The sequence below is a fragment of the Pleuronectes platessa genome, chromosome 9 (assembly GCF_947347685.1).
Source record: "Pleuronectes platessa chromosome 9, fPlePla1.1, whole genome shotgun sequence".
NCBI lineage: Eukaryota > Metazoa > Chordata > Actinopteri > Pleuronectiformes > Pleuronectidae > Pleuronectes > Pleuronectes platessa.
Genome location: NC_070634.1, coordinates 7,620,770 through 7,635,560, shown reverse-complemented (window position 1 = coordinate 7,635,560; position 14,791 = coordinate 7,620,770). Strand labels below are relative to the sequence as shown.

General features: G+C 40.3%; 1 protein-coding gene across 1 annotated transcript in view; it reads right to left on the bottom strand.

Moving 5' to 3' along the window:
* Positions 1–13,205, bottom strand: part of cyfip1 (cytoplasmic FMR1 interacting protein 1) — a 32,393-nt gene extending 19,188 nt beyond the window's left edge. The window contains exons 1-9 of the mRNA XM_053429754.1: positions 12,928–13,205; positions 4,933–5,053; positions 4,214–4,303; positions 3,740–3,817; positions 3,304–3,405; positions 3,043–3,224; positions 2,185–2,281; positions 1,842–1,970; positions 1,611–1,715 (exon numbers count right to left, since the gene is read on the bottom strand). Coding sequence (XP_053285729.1) covers positions 1,611–1,715; positions 1,842–1,970; positions 2,185–2,281; positions 3,043–3,224; positions 3,304–3,405; positions 3,740–3,817; positions 4,214–4,303; positions 4,933–5,049 — 900 coding nt within the window. The 5' untranslated portion in view covers positions 5,050–5,053; positions 12,928–13,205. The remainder of the gene's footprint in view (positions 1–1,610; positions 1,716–1,841; positions 1,971–2,184; positions 2,282–3,042; positions 3,225–3,303; positions 3,406–3,739; positions 3,818–4,213; positions 4,304–4,932; positions 5,054–12,927) is intronic.
* Between the last annotated feature and the right edge of the window lie 1,586 nt (positions 13,206–14,791).

Below are 14,791 nucleotides of genomic sequence, written 5' to 3'. Positions count from 1 at the left end.
GAAATGTTCGGTGGGGAAGCAGGTGAGATAATGCACTACGCCAGGGAAGTGTAGATTTAACCATGCTTGGCTACAAATGGAAAAGTACATGCCATGTGTTACAACAGACGTCAATCAAACTATTGTCTCACTCATTTGTGTAATTCAAGGTTTACTGTATGCTTTGAAATTCTCATTGTTAGCTTAAATACTAAATTTAGTCTCTTTTGCATGTATACACTGAGATCTCACAAAATGTTTGGTCATGGAAAGTTGGTTTAAAGATATGGAAAGTCATGGAAAAGTCATGGAAATCAATGGGTTAAAAATGTGTATGAACCCTGTGTATTATACATCAGGAGGTGTTGTGTAAGTCAGTGCTAAAAATGAATCATGTTACTGATGTTGTAACTAAATTAGTTAACTTTATCAGGGCAGGAGCTGAATCACAGACAGTTTGTTGCACTTTTGGAGGAGCATGAGACTGAACATGGGGACATAGGCTCCCACACAGCTGTCAGATGGCTCAGTCTGGACAAAGTGCTTAAAACAGTATGGGACCTGAGAGCAGAGATTCAAGAGTTTTGTGAAAAGAAAGGCAAGGACAGCCCAGAGCTCTCAGATGCAGACTGGATGGAAGATGAGGTAAATAGAGAGTTTAATTCTGCGTGGACAGATTAATTTGCTTTCACTGCCAACGATGCAACGATGCAGGTGTATGACAATTCACCATACATTGTCATACACGTGTATGCTTGATATGTGGCGAGGAATTAGCAAACAATATGAAATGTCATGTTGAAAGACATTTCCAGAGCGAGCACACAGCATCTGCTGAAAAGTACCAAGCTGGAGATGAGCAAAAAAAGCAGAGTTCTGTGTTTCATTTAATTCAAAGTAGGCCTACACATGTATTATGTTCTCCTCTTCATAAGAGTTTGGTGTTTTCCTTTTTTGTAACAGGTTAAAATAGCAGTTAAACAGTTTTTTTATTGTCGTTCTATAATTTAATAAATGCAACAAACTATAGTTTTTATATATATTGTATAACTATATATATAACTTTATAACCTGTGTTATCAAATATTTGTTTGGCTCCAGGCAGATTTAATTTGGGGGAAGAGGGGGCAAAATGTCTCTTTCGATAGTAAAGGTTGACTACCCCTGGGTTAGTATGACACAAACACTAACTCACTCACTCACATGTCTCCCTTTCTCACACACTTATTTAATCACTTTCTCTCTCTCTCTCACACACATACACACACACATAGTCAAAATAGATTTTTTTTTTTTTTGGGGGGGGGGGGGGGGGGCCTCAAAATTGTTCTTTGCCCAGGGCCTCCAATTAGCCAGAACCGCCCCTGGCTGTGGGGGACATCTGCAGACATGGGGGTGACAATTGCTCTTGTTACTCTGTTAGCGTTTGCATATTGTTTCACCTTCTGGTCTCCTTGATGCATAAACTCTACATTCAACTCTTCTGCATAACACATCAGCTGATTCCTGAGTTCTACTTTCACCAGTGTCCACAAAATTCCATCACACGGTACAGTGAATTACAGTACAACCTGACTAATGTCATTGTGTTTATATATATATATATGTGACATATGTCTACACCTTTGTACCTTGAAAAACTTGTCAATCTTGCTGAGGTTAAGTCTCTTCTTGGCATCGAGTTTGTAGATGCTGCTGCTGTTTCCGTCCATGAGGTATAGACCAAAGCCCATTACCTGTGGAAGTGGAGTGTTGGTTACATGTTGTAAAGGATGTAGATTACTGTGGACAATGCTCCAGTAAATTGTTTCAAATGAGCTGAAGCAGTCATTCACCAGTAGCTGGTGAAGGGCTTCACTTACTTTGAGCAGCATGTGTTTCTCACTGGGAGTGAGGTACATCTTGTTCTCGTAGTAATCGATGCACAGGTTGACGATGTCTGCCAGCAGCTCGTCATATCCATTTATCACCTCCAGCTGCTGCTGCAAAGACTGAATGACATCATAGAGGACGACTGATTATTCAATCATACTGCTATTAGTCATGTTTTCAACTGTTAACAGTTAGAGTAACTGTCTGTTTTTACCTTAGCCTTTTAGGACTCTCTTTGCCTAAATTTAAAATCTTATTTTTTAATCAAAGTGCTTCCATGTTGAAACCATTTCATCTTAAGAGTTTAAACAGTCTGATGCACGTCCAACAAACCTGAGTGATTTTGTTGTGGTTTGCCAGGAACATGGACAAATTCTGAGACTCCTGAATGGACGAGGGCTCAGACATCTTTCTGAGGAACTGGGCCGCTCTAGGCAGAGACAAGAAACATTGTGTTTTAATAATCAGAATCAGAATCAAATCAAACAGATATTAACTTGGCTGACTGCCACACACAATACAAATACATACAGGTAAAGGCTTAAAAAATGGTGTTCAAGTTGTTGCTCCTGGCATAGTTAATTTTTACAACCCCAGAATGGAAAGTGTTTTTTAAAGCCTTGAAGTAAACCACAGAATAATAATAAGAAGGGAAAAAGAGGAGTAAGGAGTAAACGAAGAGTAAGCGATTTTCTTAACAAAGTTAAAAAGTGCTTCACACGTTAAAATAATAAATAGATTCAGAATTCAGAGATTTACACTTTTAAGAAGGGAACTAAAAAAAAGTAACCGATGCGGCATTTCTGATCTTAGCTGATGAGTCATTCCAGGGTTTGGGGCTCGTACTGCAAAAGCATGACAGCCTTTAGTCACCAATTGGCCTCTGGGCCCTACCAGAAGACTATAAGCTGGTCTAAGATGGCGTGCAGGCTCACAGGGAGTTAGTAAATCCTTGATATACACAGGGTTGTGTAAATGTTTATAAGTCATCAATAAAATCTTTAAAAAAAATGTATTGTGTCAAACTATCAGTAGTTTTCTAGCATTCACATAGTGAGCATGGAACACTGTTGAAAATCACACGTCTGACATAGGACGCTTTTTTCAGTGTTGGTGGCTGATGCTGCCATCTAGTGGCTGTCATGGCACCACAGTGTGAACCCGAGCAGCATGTGCTCCAACTCTCAGTACCGTTTGTAGGCAGAGTGATCGTTCTTGACGCTGCATTTCATGTTCTTCAGCTCGTCCAGCACAGCGAACATGTTGATGAACTTTCCGAGGGTCATCAGGTACGCCTCAGAGACAAAGTCCTTTCTGCGCTCGGTGTGACAGAGACGACGGACCTCCCCGCAAAAACGGTCAATGGCGGTGCGCTGAAGGAGACAAGGAAGAGATTAAGCTTTGAAGAGACTGTCAAGGAGACTCTCTACCCATATATGAATATATTTTTACCTGGAAGTACATGAAATTCATCAGCTTGGTGACTTCAGGCTCCAGCACCTCCACTGTCTTCTCATAGATCTCCACTCTGTTGGGCTGCTCATTGCATTTTACCTAGAAGAGAAAAAGAGAAACTAAAATATGAAGGGTGGAGCACAAACGAAACATCACATATCTTTTAATCCAGAGATATCAAGATTAGGGTTGAAAATAACATTTGTTGCATCATCAATTAATCTGCATATTAATCTCCTAAGGATTGTGTTGTCTGCAGCATGGAAGGAAATAGTTCAAAATACTGATTACAAAAATCTCACAATGGAGAGGTGACAAAGAAAAGCAGCATATTTTCTAATTTGGAAACTGCTAATTATTTAATTGGCTAATCGTTGCTGCCTTATACATAGAAGTCATGGGAGCACAGTGTTCACGGAAGCACAGTGGTCACCTGTGGTATTGCACGTGAGCAGCTTCTCCAGGTGTAGAGCATGATGGCGTACCCCTGCCCCTCCTCCAGCATCTCATTCTATTTCAAAACAAAAACAAATAAATCAATAAGACCAATCTGTTCAAAACTTGCTCACATGTTACAGTCTACAATAAAAAGATAAACACACAAACACCACATAAGGACTAAAACAAGTCAGTAGTTTACAGTGAGTGGAGCAAAGTGCCATCCTGCCTTCACACAAAGTGCTGTCTGATTCCAGCCCGGAGCAATTAGTCACTCACTAATTAGATACAAAGCCCTGGATTCAGTGAGCTGCCCGCTAGATAAATACCAAAGACTCTGCTGGGACAGGCGCGCCTCTTCTACCCGATCCTGTTCCAAACGAACCTTGACCTCTTTGTGGGGAATATATTTTCCCAGAGTCATTACTGAGGTGAGAGTGATGACGCACTGAGGAGTAACTTCACATACCATGTTGGAGTGGACGGTGGCTTGCTCGATGTATCTGGCGATGCCGGTGACGAAGGCATTTCGATCCTCAAAGTTGGTGTTAAAGTTTGGCTGTGGGGAGATGGGAAAATGAATCAAAGAAATTACACAGGATCAAACTTCAGCTATGTAAGAGGCAAAACACATCACGTCATAGCTAGAGCGGTTCGTATGTATGTGAGAAGTAAAAAAAGGCCAAACTATTTGATTTGTCATAGGATTTCTTATTTTGATTTACTTTAGCAGCTTACACAAATATTTCACCTGACCAAAAATAATGTAATTTTTCCTGCATTTATTTATTTGTACCTTTTGCATGTAAATGTATCTGTAAGTGTTACCTAACTAACAAGGATACTCAGATTGGTGAAGTCATAAGCTTTCCTTGTTGAGATGTGTGTAACAGCCTAAGATTAATATTCTGGATTCTGTATTTTCTCCTCTTCCCTGTAATTTCAGTATATATGTGTGTATATATATATATATATATATATATATATAAATATGTTTGTTTCCACGAGAGAAACATCCAATTAACACAAGGTCACAAAAACACTAGGTAATCACTAGTGATGAACTAATATGAGAAACCATTATGTCGGAGGTAAGTGAGAAAAAAACAAACAGCCAACATTATCATGAAATGATTGCATGGATGATGATCGGTCGGACATTAGCATTGTGCTACTGTTGGCACTGACCTGATACATGATGGATGAGGGGAGGGGCTCGATGCATGGCTGCTGGTCAGGGAGCGGCAGCTCCTCCAACAGGTCCACGTTGGACAGAGCATCTTCTAAAGTCACCGTGGATGCCATGCTGCTGCAAAAGACAAAAAGAATCATGTTTAGCTTAGAATGAAGGACCCAGACTCTATCAGCAATGAAACAAGACAGCATAATGCTCAGTCAATGTCTAAATAATAACATGGTTTTTTAGGTTATGCATTGGGTTGACAACCTGAGACACGAGCAGAAGAGTCCTGAGCTAAATGTTGTACATCACCAGTAGTAACCTGATACAACTGCAGACAGCACCTTTATCTTTGAATAAAACCTTCAAACAAGGTATTGTGTTGTGTTATGAGGCCACACAGAACTTCCTGTCCAAATACCCTCAGATACAGTGCCTTGCATAAGTATTCACCCCCCTTGGACTTTTTCCCATTATGTACTGTTACTAACTGGAATTCAAATAGACTTAAATAAACTTTTTCCCGTTTGATCAACAAAACATGCATAGTACTTTGGAGGTGCAAAATAAATTTTATTGTGACACAAACAATAATGAGAACAAAAAAGTTGACATCTGTTGTGTGCATAAGTATTCACCCCCCTGTGTCAATACTTGGTAGAACCCCCTTTCGCTGCAATTACAGCTGCAAGTCTTTTGGGGTATGTCTCTACCAGCTTTGCACATCTAGAGATGGAAAGGTTTGTCCATTCTTCTTGGCAAAAAAGATGAAGCTCAGTCAGATTGGATGGAGACCGTCTGTGAACCGCAATCTTCAAGTCTTGCCATAGATTCTCTATTGGATTGAGGTCTGGGCTTTGACTGGGCCATTTTAAGACATTAACATTCTTTAATCCAAACCATTCCTTTGTAGCTCTGGCTGTATGTTTAGGGTCATTGTCCTGCTGGAAGATGAACCTCCGCCCCAGTCTCAAGTCTTTTGCAGACTGCATCAGATCTTCTTCAAGGATTTCCCTGTATTTGGCTCCATCCATCTTTCCCTCTATTCTGACCAGTTTCCCTGTACCTGCTGAAGAGAAGCATCCCCACAGCATGATGCTACCACCACCATGTTTCACTGTTGGGATGGTGTGCTCAGGGTGATGGGCAGTGTTGGGTTTTCGCCACACATAGCGTTTTGCATTGAGGCCAAAAAGTTCAATTTTGGTCTCATCTGACCAGAGCACCTTCTTCCACATGTTTGCTGTGTCTCCCACATGGCTTCTGGCAAACTCCAAACGGGATTTTTTATGGATCCCTTTCAACAATGGCTTTCTTCTTGCCACTCTTCCATAAAGGCCAGATTTGTGGAGTAGACGACTAATAGTTGTCCTGTGGACAGATTCTCCCACCTCAGCTGTGGATCTCTGCAACTCCTCCAGAGTAACCATGGGCCTCCTGGTTGCTTCTCTGATTAATTTTCTCCTTGTCCGACTCTTCAGTTTGGGTGGACGGCCTCCTCTTGGTAGGTTTGCGGTTGTGCCATATTCTTTCCATTTTCTTATGATGGATTTTATGGTGCTCAGAGAGATGTTCAAAGCTCTGGATATTTTTTTATAACCTAACCCTGCTTCATATTTCTCCACAACTTTATCCCTGACCTGTTTGGTGAGCTCCTTGGTCTTCATGATGCTGTTTGTTCAGTAATGATCTCCAACAAACTCTGAGTCCGTCACAGAACAGGTGTATTTATACTGAGATTAAATTGCAGACAGGTGGACCCTATTTACTAATTATGTGACTTGCAAATGTGACTTGTGAATGCAATTGGTCGCACCAGATCTTTGTTAGGGGTTTCACAGTAAAGGGGGTGAATACATATGCACTCAACACTTTTCAGATTTTTATTTGTAAATAATTGTGAAATCCATGTAATATTTCCCCCCACTTCCAAATGATGCACTATTTTGTGTTGGTCCATTACATAAACTCACGATGAAATAAATTTTAATCTGTGGTTATACCATGACAAAATGTAGAAAAGTCCAAAGGGGGTGAATACTTATGCAAGGCACTGTAGATCAACAAGGTCAGGGCTGAGGTTGGGACGTCACTGTACCGCTGGGGACAAAGTGAGCTGGCGGGATAATGCCAGACATATTTTTTTGCGTTCAACAGGCTATTTTAAAATAATTGATGCGGCATTTCAAAGTATGAGTGGAGTCGAGTTGTTTGGTTCTTTGTTGAAATCCCTGATGGAGAATTATAGAAAATCAGTGTGATGACAATAGATTAGCACTGTACCAGTAAGTGCTATGGTTTGCATTCTCATGCTGCTGCTGCTGACTGCCGATTTTCAGACGTCACTGACACGGAACAATCAAAAAAATCTATTGAAATGAGAATTGACAGAGGGTCAAACAATCCCCAGCGACCGACTGCCAACACAAAAGCGTGGTCACAGTCACTGCATGCACAGGGTCAGGGTCAGCCGAGGTCACTAACTTCCTCCTCTGCAGATGGAAGCACAGTATGTGGCACGAGGAAGACATGGGCCAATGTATTAATATTAAGAATGGCTAATATTATATACATTCAGCAGCAATTGAGTATCTTTCATCATTATAAATGCACAGTTACTTGATGGTTGATAGAACTTCTCATGATGTCCCCTTAGGCAGATTTTTTGTTTGGGGTTTCATTTGAAAAAGAGATGTCAGGTGCCATGGCAAGTTTGAAAATTGTTATTCCAAAGGCAGTCGATTGAGAGTGTGGTTCTTGGATGCTTACGGTATATTCAGCATTTTACTTTGGTTAAAATTAAAATATGTTTAGATGTTGCTGTCCAACAGTAGAGATGTTGGACAGAAACATGTATCTATACAGGCAAACTATTTCTCCCTATACCATTAGATGTTCTTCATCTAAATATGTTTTGATTCATTTTGCAGGCATTATGCAAAGCATACAGAGAACCAGCGTGTGATGCAAGCCAAAGCTACAGAGATTTCTACAAATGTGCACAGTCCCCACTGTAAGAGGCATTATATTACCATGTGGCAGCTGATGTTTTTGAACATGAAAATAATGCAGGAACAAAAATGAACCTGAACATTTAAAACTTCTCATCATTAATCATATCACATAAATAAAGTCTCTACAAAGACCAAAGAGATGATTTCTTTCATAAATGTTGACCTCTCAAGGGCGCATTAATCATTTTAAAGCTCTATAGGCATGCTGGGAATCTTCCCTGCAGGCCTGAATGATATAGGCAAAAATTATATCAGACAAAGATTTACATATTGGTCGATATTGATAAATCATAATAAGTGTGACATTATTATTTATTTTAAGTTTAGTTTAGTTTCTTTTAAGTTTGAGTTTGCTTTGTTTGAGTCCTGCAGCCCGATGAACTTGACACCACACAGGGACTGATGCTTTAATGTGTCATCGGACATGTGCGGCCAGTCCACCCAGAGCCACAAAACTCTGTGTGTTAGTTTTCGAATACACTGCACTGAAAGTGATGGAATAAGTGAATGTTTTTATGCTGCACAAGTATGTACACATTACAATAACCAGAGTAACTCCACTGTACATGGGGGAAAATACTGTAGGTGCAGTTAGTTGCAAAAAACACAGAGAAGTAAGTTAGATGTGAGCAGCCATGAAGAGCAAGTATCAGAGCATCTCTAATGATTTAGCCCCCCCCCCCCAAGAGATTAAGCTCATCAAACTGAAAGACACACAGTCAAATAAGCAGCATCACAGGCCCATTTCCAGCCGGGTATTATCTCCATCCTCAGAGATCTGATCACAAATGGACAGCTTTAAAAGGATAGTTCACCCAAAAATGAAAATTCCCTGATTATCTACCCCCTTGATCGGCATAGTGGTTATGTCGATTGAGGGGTGGGTGAAGTGTTTAAATCCACTAAACACGTTTGGAGTTTCAGGGGGTAAACAGTGTTGCAGCCAAATCCAATTCAATTAAGGTTGTTTTCATTTTTAGGTGAACTATCCCTCTAAGATCGTGTGTTCACACCTGGTGTCAAAATGTGTCCTAAAAGTGTCTCCTTTCAAGGTTTTATGATTGGATCTCACTTGGCTGCTCTATATCATGTAAGTAATTTGTGTTTGCAAACACCAAATTATGATGTTTTTAGCCATTCTGAGTTTTGAGAGACCAGGTCTGAACGGGGTCACTAATTACAGTTCAGGCATCTTGCCGACAAAAGGGAAAAGGAAGTATGAATCACAAAGAATGAGAGTATGAGATCCACAGTCCATATCAAGATGGGAAGGGAGTTGCACTGAACCTTTAAACTGATGTACCAGAAACTGAAACACACACACGTATTTCTGTGACTAGAATCTATTCATATGAAAATAGAGAGAATTAGTAAGTTTGACAAACGTTTCAGGAAGTGTCAACTTCGACTCTGTACTGAAACCATGTCCATTATCACAAAAAAAGGAACCTTGAAGTATTTCTTTTAGTGCACAGTTCCTGTTTAGACTCCTGACGGTAAAGAGGTCTGCTGTTCGAAGAGCCAAACAAAGCCTTGCCCCTCATTTTGACTGTCCGGCTGTTGGCCATTACACCCACTGCTGAAGTTGCACACCATGTGTTAGCAGGACTCGATCTGTAATTACACAGTAAGGAGCTTAAAACCAGCCTCAAGTAGGTAAAGTTGATGTGCCATGCAGAGGGCAAGGCACTGCCACGCAACAGTGATTATACTAGTGAAGGTTCTCTTAAGCTCTTTTTAACATCACACAAAGTGCATATGGACAGACTGTCGCTTGAGCAATTCCTAAGACAATATTCAACATCATGTGATCCAGAAATAAATAGAAAATTTTAGAGTTAGATAGCTACTACTAATGGATAAATGGTTCACTATAAGTAATAGATGAGCCACAGTGAAAGTACCAGTGCAAGCTGTGACCAAAACACAGACTTTAACTGGATTAAAACCATAAATGTAATTACTTCCACTTTATAAAATCAACAGGGTTAATTATCAATTTTAAATGACTTTCAAACAACATGACTGCTTGTGTACTTGAGTTTGTCAAATGCCACAAATAAAATGCCTTTCAACCTCCACTGTAACAGACATATATCTGTATGTAGCTTCAGATAAAACTGAAACTGTAGATGTGGAAGGAAAAACCAAGGAGTGAGTGATTATTTTGGGTTATTTGCTTTAAGGTTGATACTGCATTGAAACAGCAATTACGCAACACTACTTAAAAAAAAAAATTAAAAAAAAGGGGAAACAGCAATCTGTGGGGAGGTATGAACTATCATGTTGAAACTGACAACAGATGAAATTCCAAAGCTTTTGACACTTTGACACCAATACGAGCCGATTGACACTTTTCTAAACTGTTTCTTCACTGAAGATGGGGAGGAAATATACATTAGATTCCTCGCAAGTCAGTTTTTAAGACATTTCCTTAGTGATGATAAACAGAAACACAAGACAGAAACAATAACAGTCACTCGATGTCACTTCTTCATCGCGCTGCATCCACGGTGCCACCCTGAAGGAAGTCGTATGCTGAGGTGTGAAAATCGTTGCCACTTATCAGTGCATGCATCTCTTGGTGTGTTAGTTTTACTGTTAATTCAATGCACTGGTTTGAGCTGATTGAGACACAATGAAGTTTATAAATTAACCTGTTTTCTTTTTCACAGATGTTAAAAAAGGGAACATCCAACTGCAAAACCCCACTCAAGTTTAAAGTTTTGTTCAATACTGCAAACAAAATGTAAAATATAAGGTCTGACAAGAGACTGATAAAATAAATGATCAAAAGGGATATGAAAGCCATCACTCAGTTTCGCTGGCTTCGCTGTTGTGGTACTGTAAACACTATGCTGCATACTGTTTATCACTCTAGATGTGATCTTCTCAATTAGTTTATCAGCACCGGAGAGATTTTACCCACCGCAGCTTCATGCCCATCCCCCTCCTTCCTTCATAACAAAGATGAGAGATAATCAAAGGCAAAGCAAAGACGCTGCAGAGGAAAAAGGTATAAAGGTCAACTTCTTAATCCACACGTTTATAATTGTTTCTGTTGCACATTCAACTGAGAAGTTGCCCTCTATCTAATCTACTAATTCGACAAATGGCTATCTTTCTGTCTGTATGTGGAACGTTTATCCCACGAAAAATTCATCTTATCAGCTTCATACTGAGGCACATGCAATCTTAGTGGTCCAGGAAAGTGTAGTGTTGCAACTGGTGCAAATTGGACAAGAGATATGAAAATTTGAATAAACAGGCGTCCAGTGCGTTGTAGCAGGCGGTGGGGGTCAGGCAGTGTGCCAACAGTAGGGACGGTAATCAGCAGGGACCTCCCGATACGATATGATCACGATACTTAGGTGGCGATTCCATATGTATTGCGATTCTGTCAGTATTGTGATTCGATATTACGATTTATTGCGATATCTTTTGGTTATTTAATAAATATTGGACCATGGAAAACAGTTGAATCATACCTTCAAATACAACACAGTCAAATTCACTTAGAGCTTTCCAAGTTTTATTTCAAGTTTTAATTCCTAAATAATAACATTAACTCAATGAGTGCCAGGCAGCCAATAGAGAAAATAAATAAAAATGTGCCCTATTATTGTATAGCCCCTGTCACCTGCACACAAACTGACAGATTAAGACATGTATGCCACTTAGGCTACTTTTAAACAATAAATAAAAGGTAAATTAAATAGAATGAATAAAAGTTTACTTAAAATATAGACTTTGAAATAAACAAAAAGTAATAGCGGTCGCCTGATAGTGACTACAGTCTTTCCACTGAGTTGAACAAGTCTTCATCCAGCAGCCTTCAGCAACTGGCACGCTACAGACAATAATATATGAGCAACCTGATTATTTGTATTTCAACATATTGACCTGACACAGAAAAATCGTGAACTTAGGCTTGAGTATTGTGTTGATTGCTAAACAGACCTGAAATACCCAACATGCCAGGTATGAGTAAAATAACACCAGTTGAGTTAATCATTCAAACTTTTAAGCCACACACATGTACAGTAGTAAAGCCAATTCTGTATCATGTTATGAAAACCCATGAGTATTAACTCTTCACTGCAGATAAACCAGATAGGATGAACCCAAAGTTGTCTAACTTCACTCTGCACAATAGACTGTTTATAAACAGCTCTTCACACAACGTCCAGCACACAAACAATAGACAGTGACAGTATATAGTAGTATTGTTTGAGGAGACACTTATGTCAAGAAATAATTCTGGAGTGGCTCCAGGACAAGCGAGCAGCACATTGCAAACCGGCGCTGCACTGGTGATATGACAAGACGAGAAAAGTAGAAAGCAGAAAGTGTTTTGTTATTTACAGAGAGTGGCCGGGCCCTAAACGCATCATCTGGAGGGTGGGGAACCCAGCGGAACAAATGTCCAGCGACAGTAACAACCAGAGGAAGAACAGCCATGTCCACAAGAACACACTAATACTGCTTTGAATAGTCAACACTTACAGACAGCCAAGTTAATATTGTATCAGGTATAAAACATAATATGGTAAGTTGTGTGGCTCTTTCCCACCTGGGGACACAACTCTCCACTTACCAAGTCACAGGTAAATACAAAACTCTCCCCAAACAAAGTTCAAAGCGAATGGACCACCGCCCAGAGACCCGCTGCTGGGGACTCGTCCTGTAAACGCTGCCCCGACATGCAAGTGAAGTAATGGCCGTGCTCCGTGCTCCGTGCCGGGGCCTGAGATTAGTCACAGCTCGGGCCTGCGAGCCAGGAAAATGGCTTTGAACCGCAACAAGCTGTTTAACCTCTGAGCTAATTCGACCCGCGCGCCTCCACCCGGACCGGGAGTCTGATTTTTTAACCTGGAACCGGCTCAGCTCAGAGTTAGCGACACTACTCTCTTTTCTGTGGCTGCTCGGCTGACTTCGCTGGAAGTTCACTCCACGAAACCAACTTCGAGATGACTCTTCCCCACTCACCCGCAGTCAGTCGCTGGTTAGCAGGGAAAACTTCTGCGCTCTCACGGCGGACTACAGACACATGCAGCCGGAGGCTCGATCCCTCTCTGGCCACCGCGCAGGCCGGGGTCCTCAGCTCCTCTATCCAAGCTTTTATTCCAGTCTTCGGCCAGAGGAATCTTTTCCTCCGTCGCTGTTATTATCATGGGCGGGGGAGAGAAGTCGAGCAGGGAGTTCCTGTCCCTCATACAGGGAAACTCAACAGGAAGCTGGGCTCGGAGCTGCGGTGCTGCTCTGCTCCGCTAGGGCTCAGACCACAGGCATCAGGGACCACAGGCAGCAGGGGCCATAGGCGGGGACCACAGGCCGGGACGGAGGAATGTACAGGAAGAACCTGCCCACGGGTATGGAGGCTGATTAGTGCCTACAATGTTTAAACTAAGCATTTAGGAGCACTTAATTGGCACTTACTTTGTGAAGAAATTGGACTTTCTAGATTCTTGTTGTTCTGGGTTTGTAGCCTCATTGTGGAATGCACCTATTGTAAGTCGCTTTGGATAAAAGCATCAGCTAAATGAAATGTAATGTAATGTAATTTCCTGGATATAATTTCGTATGAAATATTTTACATATATTGAAAACATGTTTAATACGATTATTTGTCTACTACTACCATTCATTATTTGGGACTTACCAGTGCAGAGCCCATTGTAAATCTGTTCTACAATATACACTTTTTATTGTTTGTGTGCTGGACGTTGTGTGCAGAGATTTTAATAAACAGTCTGTGGTGCTGAGTGAAGTTAGACAACTTTGTGTTCATCCTACCTGGTTCATCTGCAGTGAAGAGTTTATAGTCAATGTCTTTCATAAAATGAAACTGAATCGTGATTTTTTCACTGTTTCTATGTGTGGTGTATATATAAGTTTAAATGATTAACTGAACTGCTGTAAAAAAAATTCATAGACTGTAGGTCAGCTATGCCAAAAGTCTGTTAAGTAATTGACACAATCTTCAGACACACAGTAAGTTCACAACTTTCTAAATAGAATAAACTATATAAAAAATATAAAAAACAACAAAATAAAAGGCCCGTAAATCCACTCAATATAAAGTATGTAACTCTGTCCACAGACTGACTGTTTAGCCACACCCCAGTGATTGTAAGGTGCTGTTTGCCTGTTTATTTGAAGGTTGTTTATATTGAACATATCATGTGTCCAAATTCAATACCACACCTCGTCAGGCTATTAACAATACATCACAATTAAGTGTGAAGCTGCTAAGTTGTTTCTCGAGATATGTGTTCCACATACAGACAGACATTTTGTGGAATCAAATATTGATCTATTGCTACTACCATTAACTAATTGGGTCTTATAGCCAATATAAATATTTCAAGTTGTATACCAAGTTTATAAGGTTTTGTTCAATACTGGAAACTAAATGTAAAATATAAAGTCTGACAGGAGACTGAGAAAATAAATAATCAATAGGGAAATGAAAGCCGTCACTCACTCTCACTGGCTCCACTGTTGTACTGTAAACATTATGCTGCATACTGTTTATGACTCCAGATGTGATATTCTCATTTGGTTTATCAGCATCCTTGATGAAAAAAAAAACACCCACAGAGAGAAATACCAAACCAGACTGTTACCGATGAGGTTTTACCCACAGCATCTTCATGCCCATCCCCCATTTCCTTCATGACAAAGATGAAAGATAATCAAAGGCAAAGGAAAGAGGCTGCAGAACCATCCTGTATTATCTATAATTACTAATGAATATGAATACAGTTATGAAAAACAGCTGAAGTATTGATATAACTTCCAATCTACTGACTAAAACACACTTAATTGTCAAGTGATAATGTAACTTTAT